At 38.7% G+C, this 17,844-nt stretch overlaps 1 protein-coding gene across 2 annotated transcripts in view; it reads right to left on the bottom strand.

Annotated features, from left to right (window-relative positions):
• The window catches only part of DCC (DCC netrin 1 receptor), a 1,302,902-nt gene that overhangs the window by 100,118 nt on the left and 1,184,940 nt on the right, over window positions 1-17,844 (bottom strand). For both annotated transcript variants that reach the window (XM_061400228.1, XM_061400229.1), the window contains exons 22-23: window positions 11,425-11,490; window positions 4,494-4,656 (exon numbers count right to left, since the gene is read on the bottom strand). In XM_061400228.1, the coding sequence (XP_061256212.1) occupies window positions 4,494-4,656; window positions 11,425-11,490 (229 nt within the window). The remainder of the gene's footprint in view (window positions 1-4,493; window positions 4,657-11,424; window positions 11,491-17,844) is intronic.

Here is a 17,844-nt window from a genome sequence, read left to right as displayed (position 1 = left end):
AAAGTGAAGTCGTTCACTTGTGTCCGACTCCCAGCGACCCCATGGACTGAAGCCTATTAGGCCCCTCCGTTCATGGGATTTGCCAGAGAATTGATAGAAAGTATTTATTCCCACTTCTTTGAGGAAGGGCTTCCCTAGAAGGGAGAGGTACCCACTGCAGTATTATGGCCTGGAGAATTCCATGGACTGTATAGTCCATGGGGTCACAAAGAGTCGGACACGACTGAGTAACTTTCACTTTCACTTTATTTGAGGAAACGGACAGAGATTAGGTCTTCATTTAGGTTTAATTAAATACCATTAACTTAATTACAGAGGTGGTATAATCAGAACTCAAACTTGGGTTCTAACTTCTGTTAGCTATTTAATAACATAAAACCTTACCAACTAGAATATGAGTCAGACAAGATAGCTCATTACCTCATCATTATATAAATCACAGAACAAAATGTGTAGACACTAACGTGAATGAAGTATTACTGATAGTACACAAAAATATGCTCCAAATCCATTTGGATATAATTCAAGTCCTCCAATAAAACACAAAGACAATTTACATTCTCCAGCAGTTCTAGATAAAGAAATATTGAAGAAGCCCATGGATGTTTCCTACTTCACCTTATTAATCACTTTAAACTCCCATTTCTGAGAGGCCTGTAATGGACATTATTTCTGTTTCAAATTAGAATTGATTTTGCTTTCATCTGCATTATATAATTTGTTCTACAAAGTTCAATGGTGGTGGTATGGGGAGAGGGTCTCAACAAAATCAAGAAAAGCTCAATTAAAACTCAAAAATATCTTAAAGGAGAAGTGTTTTTTTCTTTGTTAACACATACAAACAAAGAGACCAAGATGCCAAGTAAATATTAAGAGACTTTGGAGATGGGGTGAGGAAAAACCTAAGGCACAGTAACATAGGAACCATAGATTAACTTTCCTTAGACTTTCAATCATTTATGGAGTGATTTATTCTTTCATTCATTTCCTAATTTTAAAAACAAGTCAGGGACTTCCCTGTGGTCCAGTGGCTAAGAATTTACCTTGCAATGCAGAAGACAGGGGTTTGATCCCTGGTTGGGAAACTAAGATTCCACATGCTCAGCCTCCCTGGTGGTACAGTGGATAAGAATCTGCCTGCCAATGCAGGAGATATGGGTTTGATCCCTGGTCCAGGAAGATTCCACATGTCACAGAGCAACTAAGGCTGTGCTCCACTGCTACTGAGCCCGCACGCTGAACTTACTGAAGCCTGTGTGTTCTAGGGCCTGCGAGCCACAAGTACTGAGCTCTCATGCTACAACTGCCGAAGCCTGTGTGCCTAGACCCCATGCTCTGCAATAAGAGAAGCCACATCGAAGAGCCTGCGCTCTGCAACCAGACTGTAGCCCGCCGTCCGCAGCTAGAGTAAGCCCAGGCACCAGCGAAGCCCCTAGTGCAGCCATAGATAAACAAGTTAATTAAGTTTTTAAAAACAATCCCACATGATCTGGAACAACTAATCATGTGTGCACCAACTACTGAGCCCCTGTCCTCTGGAGCCCGTGTACTGCAACTCCTGAGCCCGTGCAGGACGCAACAAAGATTCCCCGACGTGCAACTAAGACCTGATACGGCCAAATTAATTAATTAATTCAAAAAAGTAAATTAAAATATAAACAAGCCACTCCAGGGTTCAGCCTCTTCTCTTCCTAAAAAAAAACTTTAAGCTCCTAACAAAGTGCTTAGGGTGCGGACAATTTGAGAGTTTCTCAAAATAGCATCAAATTCCATATTTGTAATATGGAGAAGACTAGCGTTCTCTGCGGAGAAACAAGATAGGTTCAGGAATCCAGTTCATCTAATCAATAAGACTCTCAGATATTCTTCTCACAGCGATGACCATGATGAAGACAAAATACCACGCTACAGAGGATTCAGTTCATTCAATTAGTTTTAGTGAATGCCTCCGTGTTTTTAAAACTGGCATGAAGTAAGGCCTGAAACCACCACCCTCCTTGCGTCCATTTCAGTAAATCTTTCTGAGCCCTGCCTCAGACACCTGAGGCTTTGATTTTCCACTGTGCTTTGTTTACAAAAGCCCTTTCCTGGGATTGCTGGACCAAGATTTGTTCAATGACTTACTCAGTCACCGTGATTTCCCCCCAGAGGCTTACTACATGCCCAGCACTGTAGAAGCTCAGTGTGTGATTGTGTGTGTTAGTTGCTCAATCTTGTCTGACTCTCTGTGACTCCATGGGCTGTAGCCCACCAGGCTCATCTGTGCATGGAATTCTCCAGGCAAGAACACTGAAGTGGGTGGCCCTTCCCTTCTCCAGGGGATCATCCCAACCCAGGGACTGAATCTGGGTCTCCCGCATCGCAGGCAGATTCTTTACCATCTGAACCACCTGGGAAGCCTTAAGACTTCCCTGAAAGCTTACACAGGAGACCTACTCTGTAAATCTCACTCTGTCTGGTTTCCTATTGGGGAACAATGGATCAGCACACCAGCTATCATCAGCATCAAGACAGTCTAGTCAAATGAACGCAGCCGGATATAAAATTTGACCTGCCATCTAAATAAATGAAATGCAATAACTGCTTCTATATCTTTATTTTACTTTCTACAGTATGGAAATCTTCCTGTGTATTGTTACTAAATACTTTACTTAAAAATGCTAGAAAATACAGTAGAAATCAATAAACAGGATCATAGGATTTTTTAAAAGGAGAGAAAAGCGGAGGTATTTGCCAGGGAAGACAGAAAATTATTTGCTAGAGAATCTTTCTCTAGCAATATATGTTGTATATAGTTGTCACACCAGCCACCTGTGAGCCCATGCCTCAGGCATGCAGAGCACCATGCCTCAGGCCAAAAACAAACAAAAATGAAGGGAAGAGCCTATTATAGCCAATCCAGTGAGAATAGCACAGGTGAGAAAAACCATATCAGGCTGACTTTGAAAAGTACTAGACAGGCAAGGGAGAAGGCAATGGCACCCCACTCCAGTACTCTTGCCTGGAAAATCCCACAGGCAGAGGAGCCTGGTAGGCTGCAGTCCATGAGGTCACAAAGAGTTGGACACGACTGAGTGACTTCACTTTCACTTTTCACTTTCATGCATTGGAGAAGGAAATGGCAGCCCAGTCCAGTGTTCTTGCCTGGAGAATCCCAGGGACGGGGGAGCCTGGTGGGCTGGCATCTATGGGGTCGCACAGAGTCGGACATGACTGAAGCGACTTAGCAGCAGCAGCAGCAGACAAAGAGGCATAAAATAACCAGAAGATTACTGCTGATTCTCACAACTGGCTGGTACAAGGTTAATATGCTGGTTAGAGGGTATTGCTGGGAGGCGATAAGCTGAATCAAACCTCCTTTCCATTTCAAACTTTGTACTTTGATGTATCATTCTCATATATATTATTATTACCTAGAGGTGCATAATATGAAAATATTTTTTAAGACCCTCAAAATTTTTAATTTCTGAAAGTCAACCAGAGCCAGGCAATCTGAATCATTCTGAATTTCTGGAATCTCGCTTCCATCCTAACTGCTGCCTCCAAACTACACACACCATAGCATTGTAACTATACTGACTTTGTAACTATTCTGCACTCAGTCATTCACGTGACAGGCACTGACTAAATGCCTATGAACCTCCACGTCAAAAGGGATAAATCAATACTTTTAGAGGAACACACATCTCCAACCTTTCATCCATAATTGTAGAGAGAGTCATAAGTAGGGACATGGTGAAGGTCATTCTCTAAGCGTTACTTAAGGAACACCTACTCTCACTTGAACGTAAGAATCTGGTCTCAAGGATTAAAATCAGTGCGTTCCCTGCTAGCCCAGCAGTCAGGAACCCACCTTCCAATGCAGGGGACACAGGTTTGGGCCCTGGTCGGCCAACTAAGATCCCACATGCCACACAGGGCAATTAAGCTGGCATTCCACAACTAGAGAAGCCCGTGTGCCACAAGTAGAGAGCCCATGTGCCACAACTGCTGAGCTTCTGCACACTACCACCAGAGAGAAGCTCGCTCAACGAAGACCCATTGCAGTCAAAATTTTAAAAAAGAGGTAAAATCAAAGAGAAGTGCAAAGTGTTTGTCCAGGTGGATTCTGCTATTATGTCTGCAAGTTTTTTCCTCACCCATTTTTTTATGAGCCTGGAATGGACAAAAGGCAAGATTTTTGCCCAGGTGAGGAGAGAAGATAAAGAATGCATGGTGAGTCATGAACGTGCACAGAAAGAGAGACATCAAAAAATCTAACTCAAAAAGATGGCATTCAGGACTTCCCTAGCAGTCCAGTGGTTAGGACTCCATGCTTCCATTGCAGGGGATACATGTTCGATCCCTGGTCAGGGAACTAAGATCCCACATGCTGCAAGTAAAGATCCTGCATGTAGCAACTAAGACCAGTGGCAGCCAAAAAATTAAACATTAAAAAAAAATGGCATTCAGGTCAAACAGTGACTTTCCTCTGGCAGTTAGCTGTTACCTACTTTCTCTGCTGGGCTGAAGAACGCCGGGTGCAAATCACGGCCACCGCCACCACCACCAGCACTGTGATGATGCCCACGGTGACCACGATGATCACAAGCAGGTTGCTGTTCTTCTGAGGAGTGACGCTGCCGTGTGGGGGGTGCATCTTGCCAATGGGTGGTTCTGGAGAAAGACAGGCAAATGGAGATGAGTTTAAGGACATGTGGCAGCCTATGGCATATCACGCTTGGCTAAGGATTCAGAGTTCCTATTGTTCTGGGCATTCCTGAAGCTAGAGGGGAAAAAAGCAATGAAAAAATGACGAGAAAGATCTAAATTATCCACCCACGATAAATGAAACCAAGTCCACACAGAAACTTACAGAGGAATATTCATAGCTACCTAATCAAAATTGCCACAAGTGGGAAGCCCCAGAGCCATCAACTGATGAATGGATGGAGAAATGTGATATATTCATACAATAGAATACTATCCAGTCATAAAAAGAAAGGAAATATTAATACATGATACAAAATTCATGTACCTAGAAGTTGTCATGCTAAGTGAAAGCAGCCAGACACAAAAGGCCACATGCTGTGTGATTGTACTTATGTGAAGTTGTGGGTTTCCCTGGCGACTCAGTAGTAAAGTCTACCTGCCAATGCAAGAGACTCAGGTTCATTCCCTGGGTTGGGAAGATCTTCTGGAGAAGGAAATGGCAACCCACTCTAGTATTCTTGTCTGGAAAATCCCCTGGACAGAGGAGCCTGGTGGGCTATAGTCCGTGGGGTTGCAAAAGAGTCGGATGCAACTCAGCAACCAAACAACAATTTACGTGAAATATCCAGAATAGGCAAGTGTATAGGGACAGAAAGCAGCTGAGTGTTTGCCAGTGGACGTGAGGAAAAGTGATTGGAGAAAGACTGCTTAATGGTACAGGGCTTTGCTTTGGAGTAATGAAGATGTTCTAGAAATAGATAGTGATGATGGTGGTAGAACCTTGTGAAAATGCTAAAAACCACTGAGTTGTGTACTTTCAAAGGGTGAATTTATGGTATGTGAATTATATCTCAATGAAAAAATATAATTAAGCTTTCATACGGAATAGAAAGTGGGGAGGACGGGAAGCATGCTGCTTTGGGTGATAAGAATTCCACCATGACACGAATAAGAACAGGCTGAGAAAACATTATTTATTTGATGCTGTGAAAGACAAACTGTTTGACACCCATCACTCACACTTTCCATTCCTTTAAAGCAGTTATCTATAAAGCACATTTAATTTTCAACCTGTCAAGGGTGCATGAATCCTACTTAAAAGCAGCCACAGGGTTAGAAAGAGTGCCATAAAGCTCTAATATAATTTTTTTTCCTGTTTTGCAACTGTACCTCATGGCACACAATATTTAAGTGAAAATAGCAGAATGATAATTTGTTTATATAAACAAGCATGACTAATGAGCCTTTAAATGGCTTTTTTATGCCTATATCTGTAAAATAGAAATAATATTTACTGTATGTAGTTACTGCACAATTAGAAAAAAATACATGCAAAACAATTATCTCAGTGCCCTATACAAAGTAATTGCTTATAATATCACTATACTGCTGAAATATTAAATAAAATTTTGCCTAACTTAATAATCTACCATACCATTCGGTATACTTTTGGTGTGGACTTTTAAACTCCAAATTTTCTAGAAAGCTTGTAGATAATATTCAATGTGAAATATATAGTAACTTGCTTTCACAAGTGAATATAATAACCCAGCACTTGTCTCAAAAGTGAAACACTATCTTTTGATAACTTATCTAGGAATCACTGGGGGTTTTTCTTGAAAAGATAGTCACCTAATTTTAAATAAATTATTATTGACTCAATATTATTGGAAAAAAATAAATGCTACCAATATAACTTGAATCTCAGGGGCAGGTAATTCATCAAGTCTTTACACAGTACTTTCTGTTAAAAAATTCTGATTATAAATGAAAGAAATAAGGTTTCCTTGAAGCAACTTTTTCCTTTATGACAAAGGAGTGAGGTGAGTAATGAAAGGTCAGAACTTTCTGTTAGTTTTACTTACAATTGAAAAAATCATGTTCAGTTGTACCTCAATATGCCCTTTCTGTTCTTAATAAATTAACTGATTGGTATAAATTAACCTTTTATATGACAACTTACAATGGAGGCATTTGGGGAGCTCATGGATTTTATTACTTTAATTTAAACTTAACAGTTCACCATTTCTGACAAACTTAGTTTGAGTCATACATGGCAGTAACACTGGGTGAATATTTTTTAAGATCATGTAAATAGGAATTGCTTGGACCAGAGAAGGAAAAAAAAAATTCCTATGTGTTAAATGTTCTGTCTTCCATTCCTGAAACATGTACCCCATGTGCGTCATAGTGATGTGAACAGAATGTCAGATTTCTTCTCACTTGGGGTCAAGGCATAGCTAATAGCAGAGAGATGCAAAAGCTCCATTTCTGAGATATGTTTCTGGAAGAGGAGAGAAGGAACAGCAGCCAGATTATGAAACCACTAAAATCTATTTATGGGACCACATATATACATATGATTTCATAATAATTTTTATGCCATAGTCTTATATATTATGCAGTCTGAGAATAATTCCCAAATTAGAATACTGATTGCTCATCCCCACCTCCCAAAAAATAGAGGCATAATCGTTGCTTTCAATGCACTGTTTTTAACCTCTACAGTTGGTGCTTTAAAGAAGAATTCATGTAAAAAGATGTAACATGAAGATATAATACGAGGTCACTGACAGAAGATGGAGGTCATTAAAAACCTCATTATAGAAGTGACATTTAAGCTGAATTTTAAAGTATTGCTAGGAGTTAGTTCTTGTTCCCTTATGAGGGAACTAACGGCAGACAGTGTGTGTGTCTGGAATATTGGGAACAAACAGGAAATGCCACACAATGAGGCGGGAAAGATAAACAAGACCTTGATAGCATGAGCCTTGTAGATCCAATTCAATCATCCTTGGTAAAGCTACAAATAAGAGTTTTCAGCAAAGTGACAGGCTTTGCTTGTTCTAAGAAGATATCTCTTCCGCCTGCACGGAGAGGGCTTGGTGGTGGGAAAACAGAGACCAGCTAAGAGGATACTGTATTTGCCAGGTTAAGAGGAGATGATCCCTTAAACTGAGATGGTGGCAATTTCAGTCAAGCAGAGAGGACAGGTAAACCATAGAGCTGGTAAGGAAATGAACAAGGTGGATTGCACATGGAGGAGGACAGAAAGGAAGGTTCAGGCCTCAGCAACAGTCCTGATGTCTAGGGTGCGGGAGACGGCAAAAGTGCAGGCAGACTCAGTAGGGCAAGAAGAGAGGTTCAGTCTCGAACTGAGGTCTCACGATGAATCATAAAGAGGCAGCTGGAAGGTCTGTGTTAGAGATGTAACTGTGGGAGCTGGCCTATTGATGGAATCTGAAGCCTGGGAGTGGAGATCACTGAATCAAGGGTATACAGTGAGCAGAGATGCTCTCTCAAGACTAGTGCTCTAAGTGTTCAGGTAGAAGGCGGGGACCTGACCAAAGAGAAGTCAATATCAAATGAGTTTCCCAATGCTTATTGACAACGGAAAACTTTTTTCGCAGAGCTTCTCAAGGGACCCATGTACCTTGTAACTACTTCTGGAGGCTGCTAATCAAGATGAGTGGTTTTTAAACTGGGGAGATTTTACCCCGCAAGAGGAAATTTGGCAGTGTCTAGAGACAATGTGGGTTGTTCCGGCAGAGTGGAGGGGGAAACACTACTGGCACCTGGAGGATAACGGCCAGGGATGCTGCTAAACATCCTACGGAGCACAGGAGGAGCCCGACGGCAAACAGGTTATTCAGTCCCAAATGGCGATAGTTCTGTGGTTGAGAAATCCTGATCAAGCTGAACACTGCCTATGTTCTCATGAAAACTGAGATCCGAAAATTTAAGTAACTTGATTCACACATTTCTAAACCATGACAGAGTCACTTCTAGTACCTGGAGTTTGGGATTAGTCTGAGGTCCTTAACATCAAACTCCAATACTTTGGCCACCTCATGTGAACAGTTGACTCATTGGAAAAGACCCTGATCCTGGGAGGGATCAGGGTGAAGGGGATGACAGAGGATGAGATGGCTGGATGGCATCACCAACTCAATGCACATGAGTTTGGGTAAACTCTGGGAGCTGGTGATGGACAGGGAGGCCTGGTGTGCTGTGATTCATGAGGTCGCAAAGAGTCAGATACAACTGAGTGACTGAACTGAACTGAGCTAAGATAGTAGGTCAGCAGAGCCTCTTGTAGACTAGAACTTGAGACCCCTGAGATGCTCCAATTATCTTTACATCAGGGAATTGAGTGTAAAATTTTATTTCTGGACCTTTCTTTTGGCATTAAGGTGTCTGTTGGGTGCCCTATAACACTTTAACAACCTCAGAATGACCATCTCATGCAAATATGGCAAGAGCTTCTCTATATACTCTATTTAGATTAGTTAAAATGCTATTGAGTTAAATAAACAAAGGTTTTCAAAACTGGAGGGCAAATGCTTTTTCTCCTAACCACAGCATTTATGTCATATTTTACAGAATACCAAATATGATTCTAAGTACTAAAAAATTAATCAATAACATTAGTTTTAAAATAATGCTTCACCAAAGTATCACATCTGTCAAATTAATTAAGTTTTCAAAGGTTGAAGTCAATATAACAACATTATAGGGTTTGTAGATTTCTTTACCAATATTATTAATTTTGAAAACTATGGAAAAAGCTACCAACATAATTGGTGATTTATCTTCCCCCACAAGAAAACAATTGAATTGAAGTAATTTTCACTGTTGTTATCCTTCAGACAAATATAAACTACAAAATCACATTTTCAGAAGTTGAAGATTCTCCTGCTGTAAGAAGGTGAACCATAAAATTGAACACATCATAAAAGTAAAATACTATCATATCACCGCATATTAGCTTTGATTCTACCTGTCATCAGAAAATAATTTAGGAAGCCTCTTCAGTTTCCTCAATTTAATTAAGGGCTTCCAACTTCAAGAATAAACATGAACTATAGCTTTGTTTTTCTTTATTTGAATTCCAAGAGTGTTGTTTTTAAAAGAGTGACACATAAGGGAAAGTAAATGATTAGCAAGCTCTAAATTTATTTGCAACTGGCTTGAGTGTTCTGACAGTAAACCATTATTCTATTACAATCCTTTGAAGGATGAATCCAGCAAGTAAAAGGAGAGATAGGAAACCTCTATAATTCTGTCACTGCATAAGGAGATGTATGAAATTTTTATTGTACGTGAGGTTCAAAAACTCAAGATTCTAAAGTGTTCTTGTTGATGCAGCCTACTTTGCAAAGTTTGGGGGGGCGGTGTTAGAGTTTTATCAGTCAAGGTGTCATTTGTGTATATAATTTGAAAATATACCCTCTTCTTATGGTATAAGATGTTGGCAGCATTTTAATTAGGAAGGTAGAGTTTTCAAATGCCTTTGCTGACTTGCATATAAGAGCACAAGCTAAAGGCAAATTACATATTAATATTTACCATCATTTCCTGGATAGCAAAAAAAAGAATAGGAAATAGATTAAGCATGCCCTCTACCATCTATGTCTCTGAGGTTATCAAATCACCTTAATTAATCATGTAGCCTGTAATAGTTATTTCAGTGGCGTCTCTAGAAATGTTTCAGGTGCTTTGTTCATCCTATTCATTTAATAGGAAATGCCTAAAACATCATTACGTGATGCAGAAATCTGAGAAGGGATAATGCCAATAAGCTATCTAAAATGGCTCAACATCATTGGATGTCATTTATCTGTTTTATCTTCATGACTCTCTCCTGTGAGACAATGTATATCAGATCAAATTTAAATACAATTATATTTCTCACTAGGAATCTTAAATAGTAAAAACAAAAATACAATGACATGCATTTCTCTCAGTTACTGTCATTCTCTTCATCTGAAGTCTGGCTTCTATGAAAAGAAAAGTTCTTATCTGTTGACTTATTTGTTCATGTCAAATTTGGGCTAGGGTTTCTTTTTGATTAGGGAATTCATTCTCTTTTGAAGGGCAAATTCAAATAGTCAGTACCAAACTTTTAAACTTGGTACTGATCCAAAATTAGGTTTGCCAGATTTAATAATTAAAAATACAGGAGGTTCAGTTAAGTTTGAATTATTTCTAGTTGCCTATGGATATGTACATTGAGATGCCTGCATACATTGAGATGGTAATCCCTTGCAATATTTTTCTTTGCCTCAGCTCTTAGGCAATTAGAAATAATTCAAATTTTACTGTGCCTCCAGTATTTTTAGCTGTTCCATTGGGCATTTCTGTTCAAGATTAGTGTTCTTTAGGACACACCATTTAAGAAATATATTGTTCTGTGTTCATGGCTTACATTTGCTTCATCTGTAACATACATAACCTTGTTCAGCAGTGATGGAAACTGTGAGGAAATAATTGTTCCTTCTCAATTGTCTGTACAGATTGCCTCTTAATTTCCTAGCACTCTGACTCTTCCAAAAGTCCTAGTAACTTCAGTTTATGAAACTGAATGGGTTTCAGCTTGCTGTACTTTTGACATCACCTCTCTCTAATAAAATTTCATTTCTGGAAATATTTCAAATACATAGGGTACTTTCAAATGGAGACAGTTAACAGCCCTGCATCATTTATAACATTCTCTATGTCTAGGCTTTTCTAACTGACTCTTTTGTGTACTTGTCAGCTCTCATTGCCATTGTCTCCTGGTGATATAAACTCCAGGTTTATTAATAATTTCATGCTTCTATTATCCCCACTAAAACCCTAAGTTTGAGGATATTGGCACTTGCAGTCAACAGAAAATTTGCCTCAGACATGCTAGAATTAACCATTTTAATTAATATGACTAATCCAATAGAACCTAATTTATATACATACCATTCAGAGTGCTTCTATCAATCAAATTCGTATCAACTGGCCAATAACTTCCATCTCCATGGCGACCTGTTCATTGGGAAAATGTATCAGAATGTTAGTGGACCTATAACACGGAAACACAAGTGAAACAAAACAGACAACAACAGTATTTAAAAGTGTACAAACAGTGGAATAAGATTACTTCATCTACCTCAGAGACAGCCTGAAAAAAGTGATACCATTATACTTTGCAAGAAAATGCTATTTTCTATGTGTGAGAAAAATCTGTCATGAAAATACTCTTCTAAACAAGCTAAATTCAGTTCCTCACTGAAAAGCTGACCCGTCACTTCCTCTTTGTTTTCCCTCCAGTATCCTTGTTAACAGGCCACCAGCAGTTACAACATCAGTTGCTAGTCCAAGTGTTGGGGTCCTGAACATCTCCCAGCAGAAGGAAGGGGAGTGTTGGCTGCTAGAGAGACACAGCCCACCCACTCCTTGCTTCAAGGGGTCTAGTCTACACTGTTGCCCACTGGACATGATTTTGTGGCAAATTAGCATTACTCCTTTACAAGGGGACAGCACGTTCTGCCTTGTAAGTGGGCCTTGAGTTGTCTTTGTGTTATATGACAAGTAGGTGCCTGAGAATGCACTATTGTATATGGAATAAAGAATAGGGGGGTGTCACAATCCACATGGTCTGGCTATTTCTTACAAACACACTAAGAAACTAGGTTTCTTGAGTATCACATTATTGGAAACACTGCCTTCTAACAGGTGTTCAACAATTATAAAAGTAGTCTACAAGAGAACTGAGCCAGTTTAACCAGAAGGAATTACACTATCATCCACATTTAATTAATAGTTTTTCACCATAGGTAATCTCCTTTTCCATTGGTATGTGTGTAGAACTGTAATAATTTGATTAGATTTTGAGTTCCAGAATATCTATTAGAAAAAAAAAAACATTTGGGAGTTGAATCTCTACATAAACACAAGAGTGCAGATAATTCTTTATTCACTTTGGAGTGTGATTTCTGAAACTGGTTACCATCAGCGGGTGATGTTGAGGAAGCCAGCTAGGGAAGCCAGCTAGGACAACACTTGCTGTTTTTGTCAGATGTACAGGTTTTTTTTTTTTTTTTTTTTTTTGAAGACTTCCAAGTCCTTCTCCTGTGACATTCCTGTGCATACCAAACTTTCTGTAGTTAGCACTTTTAACTACAGCTTTTCCAAGAGCTTATTTTATTTGCAAAAGAACTGTGAAGAAACAAGTCTTGTTACCAGACCATGCATTCATAATTTAAAAAAAAAATTCTTTCAGTGTCAAGTCAGAGCTGAAATGAGGGTGTTAAGTTTCCAACAAGCATTGATAAATTAATCCAATCACATTATATTCTGTTTCCAGGATAAATCTGTATGTTTAAAATCTGCTGGTCAATGACTCTGGGTATATAAACAAGTGGGAATTAGGATGGAGGTTCCTGTGTGTAAGGCAGGGAGGAATGGTGGTGACTGGGCTTCACTGGTAGCTTGGATGGTGAAGAACCCACCTACAATGTAGAAGACACAGGTTCAATTCCTGGGTAAGGAAGATCCCCTGGAGAAGGGGATGGCTACCTACCCCAATATACTTGCCTGGGAAATCCCATGGACAGAGGAGCCTGATGGGCTACAGTCCATGGGGTCACAAAGAGTTGATCATGACTGAGTAACTTAAAAAAGAATGAAATAAGAAGCAATTGTGAAAACATTTTGGGGGGCAATGACTGAAACATCAATAAGCCTAACCCTTTCCCCAAGTACCTTGTTTCTATAACTCTGACACATCTGGGGTTTCAATAAGCTTTGCCCACAGGACACAGCCAGATCAAGGTTGGAAGAAATGAAGTGAGACAGAAGTTCTCTATGAATATTAAGATGCCTTTTCATACATCTGAAAGCAACTAGATTGCAAAGCAGTCAGCCAAAAGAGATGCTAACAGCGCCATCACTTAAGCCACTAACGCAATAAATGATTCCTGTTGGGAGTCATTCTGTATTGGCTGGAAATTAGGTATATAGCCTGTGGAGGATTTTTCCTATCCTCTAGCATCCTGACAAATGTCTTTTTAATGAAGTTTCTTACTCTCCCAGCTAGTTTGTGGGAAGATGCAGAAACAAGCCCTTGAGCAATCCATATATTACTTAAACATAAATCTCTATGGGTATAGCACCCTTTAGACTCAGTGAGGCTATTGATTACACAGTGAATTTCAATATGCTGAAGAATATCAGATGTCATACGGTTAGAGCTCTGTGTAAGATAAAGGACCTCAAAATACTTTTGAAGTAACAGATCACCTGAAAACTTGAGCATTCTACTCACATAATCTAGGATACTGACATCAGTTAATATTTTGTTGGTTATAACTAGATGGATATCATGAAATAAAATTAAGTAATTCTTAACAAATCCAACAGGAAATGCTTTAAAGAAACTTGATATCATCAACAAGCAAGATTAGATTCATGGTAATTTAAGACTTCTGGCACCTCTTCAGTAAAGAGACACAAAACTCATTTCCGGGATGTCGATGAGTCTGGGATCTCTTTATTTAAAGCTATGGGAATCAAATATCATTTTGTGTGCTTCTGTGTTTTTGTTCTCTAAAGTGTGTCTTTTAAATCTCAAGAAGCCTTTTTATGGGCAAATTGGATAAATGCGTGTGCATGTTCGGTCACTCAGTCACCTCAGACTCTGTAATACCACGGGCTGTAGTCTGTCAGGCTCCTCTGTCCACAGGACTCTCCAGGCAAGAATACTGGAGTGGGTTGCCATTTCCTCATCCTAGGGATCTTCCCAATCCAGGGATGGAGTCTACATCTGCTGCACTGGCAGGCAGATTATTCACCACAAATAACACGTTAAAAACAGAAGATTCTCCTGCCATCTGAAGGCAGGAATCACAAGTTGTCAGATGAAACACTGGACTATTACTGTTTCTCATGTCCAAAGGGCTTTTTGCTGTAGTTGAAACATTAGATGCGTTTAGTAAACTTGGTGAATTTCATAAGCACTGATTAAGGGAAAGAGCTACCTAATTAGACTCTGGAAGATGAAAAGTCACTTAAAGGCAAAGATATAAACTACTATTCAATCCCAGAGGTCTTAATTTTTTAATGGAGCATAAAACTGATAATAATTCAACTCAAAATATACTAAGTGCCTCCTATAGGCAAGGCATAGTCCTAGATGCTCATGGGAGGGGTAGCATAAAAAGATTTATTAGATATAGAACCTGCCAAGGCAGATAGCATTGGCTCATTGAACCCAAATCCTATACAGGACTATTTATGGTTAATATTAGCTAATATCAGATCGTTTTTAACTTATTCTGACTTTAAAGATTTAAGAATAAGTTAATTCCTACTATAAAATAACTATTACTAAATTGATTTACTATAAAATCACAATTGGGTTTCAGTGAAAATATTTTTCATTTACCTAGTATTTTTTTTAAAAGTACATGCAAATAAAAGATAATGTATTATTTTTAGCCTCGTACATGTCACCATTAATCTTAAATCGTCAACTCCTTTTTTTGCTTATGGTACTATATCTCTAACATTTTTCAAAATTAAAAATTACAAATAAGTAAATGAATATATGGATATTTAAACATGACATTTGTGGAAGTAATATATTTCAATGTATATAAATTTTTAAAAATTATTCAAATAAAGCTCCATATAGTTCAAAAAACTAGAGATAGGTAGTTTCTTTTTTCATTAAGGAATTAGTAATATGACTTTACAGGAACAGGAATGAAAATGTACCATATAAATATAGTATTATATTCTCAAGAATATAAAGAAGAACTCTGTGTTACTCTGTACCCAAATTTCCTAATAGAAATTAGGGTGAGGTACAGAATTAAGATGATAGAGTAACGAATCTCCTAACCAACCATGGAATTCATCCAGATAATCTCATCCAACAAACCGTTTCTTCCAGAAAGTCTTGATAACTGAAGCAAACCACCTTTCTCCGGTTTCAGAAAGAAGAAAAACAAAAGAGGAAATGATCCCATATTTGACTTGAGAAGAGGAAGACTGGGGCTTTTTCAAGTTATTTAAAAATAGTTTATATAGGCTTAACTTTATTGTATTTATGTACCTCTAAGGAAGGCCTAAACCAAAAAAGCTCCTCCACTTGGTTTACACTCTTTAAATAGTATAAATGCTAAAGTCCCTGAAAGAGTTATTTTCTATGCTTTATTTAGAGGATAGATCATCTTATTTTGGCAAGAGAAACATACCCCTTAGGCAAAAGTTAGTCTCCATGATTTTCCTACTAGCTACTCTCTGGATTGAGGGAAAAACGAGCAGAGGCAACATGAATTCCTTCGGGATGCGTGCTCATTATTGCATTTCTTGGTGTTTACCAAAGTGAGATTTATACCATATTCTCACTACTCAATAAGTGACTAAACTGAGAACACTTTGTAATGTGTTAATAACAAAGATATTTCAAGTTATTATTATTACACATGTTAATGTTTATGTTCTTATTCTTATATTATTACTTAAAATATTGCTTCTATATTTGTACTGACGTGTGTGTGTGTGTGTAAAATTAAACAGTATAATGCTTACATCAAACACGAAGTTTTATTACATATGGGCAGATGAAGAATATTCCCTATGCAAAATTGTTTAGCACCTCAGTTCAGTTCAGTCGCTTAGTTGTGTCCGACTCTTTGCGACCCCATGGACTGCAGCACACCAGGCCCTCCTGTCCATCACCAGCTCCTTGAATTTACTCAAACTCATGTCCAGAGAGTCTGTGATGCCATCCAATTATCTCATCCTCTGTCATCCCCTTCTCCTCGCTCTCCAAATCCTTCCCAGCACCAAGGTCTTTTCCAATGAGTCAGCTCTTCACATCAGGTAGCCAAAGTATTAGAGTTTCAGCTTCAGCCTCAGTCCTTCCAAGGAATATTCAGGACTGACTTCCTTTAGAATGGACTGGTTGGATCTCCTTGCAGTCCAGGGGACTCTCAAGAGTCTTCTCCAACACCACAGTTCAAAAGTATCAATTCTTTGATGTTCAGCTTTCTTTATGTTCCAACTCTCACATCCATACGGGACTACTGGAAAAACCATAGCTCTGAGTAGGCAGACTTTTGTTGACAAACTAATGTATCTGTTTTTTAATATGCTGTCTATGTTGGTCATAGCTTTTCTTCCAAGGAGCAAGCATCTTTTAATTTCATGGCTGCAGTCACTATCTGCAGTGATTTTGGAGCCCCCAAATATAAAGTCTGTAGAAAAAATTCAACTGGAATTTGAGTTCTAGAGTGGTTTTTCTGAGTGGATGTTTATAAGTTAAGAAAGGAGTGAATGGAAAATTATTCTGCAGAGGACACAGAAAAAGCTGAATGTGGTAGTTCTAATCTATTTTTAATCCATTCTTCCTGACTGAATTTAATAGAAGGTCCTTCAGAATGGAACTCAATCAATCCCAAGACATGGGCCATAATTTAAATTAAATGGACAGACTGGTTGTCTAATATTCAATATATATCCTCCCAAGGATACAGAGCATTGAGATATCTTCTTGATCTTAGAAATGGTTTCTTTGAAGATAATTCTGGTGATAATGAAGGGAAGTGCATTGATTTTCTGTCTTGTATACCAGTGGGTAAAGATAATGCATTGATGCCTTGTGAATATAATTTTACTGCTCAGTACACATATCATATTGAGATATATTTAAAGCAGATGCTTTTCCAGAGGCTTAAAAATGTGGCTAAGAGTTGTTAACCCTGCTGACTTTGAAAAAAGGTATCAAAACTAGGAAGCAAAATCATAGCCTATGCCTAGGATATTTCAAACATATATTAATAGAAAAATGAATGAGCTCTTTCATCCTTTCCTCAGGTTCAACACATTGTTTTCAAGTTAACATGAAAGAAAGTTCACTGATTAAGAGAAAGTATAATATTACTACTTCATATACAAGGGCAACTAGCATGTACTGAGGCTGTATTGTTGTTATTCAGTTTCTAAGCCATGTCCTAATCTTTGTGACCTCGTGAACTGCAGCACACCAGGCTCCTCTGTCCTCCACTCACCCGGAGTTTGTTCAAATTCATCTCCATTGAGTTGGTGATGCTAACCATCTCATCCTCTGTCACCCCCTTCTCTTGCCTTCAACCTTTCCCAGCATCAAGGCCTTTTCAAATGAGTCAGTTCTTCACATCTGATGGCCAAAATACTGGAGCTTCAGCTTCAGCATCAGTTCTTCCAACGAGTATTCAGGACTGATTTCCTTTAGAATGGACTGATTGGATCTCCCTGCAGTCCAAGGGATTCTCAACAGTCTTATCCAACATCACAGTTAGAAAGCATCAATTCTTGGGGCTCAAACTTCTTCATGGTCCAACTTTCATATCT

Source organism: Bos javanicus, chromosome 24 (assembly GCF_032452875.1).
Source record: "Bos javanicus breed banteng chromosome 24, ARS-OSU_banteng_1.0, whole genome shotgun sequence".
Taxonomy (NCBI): Eukaryota; Metazoa; Chordata; class Mammalia; order Artiodactyla; family Bovidae; genus Bos; species Bos javanicus.
Note: the sequence above shows the minus strand (reverse complement) of the source record. Positions and strands in the feature narration are given on the sequence as shown.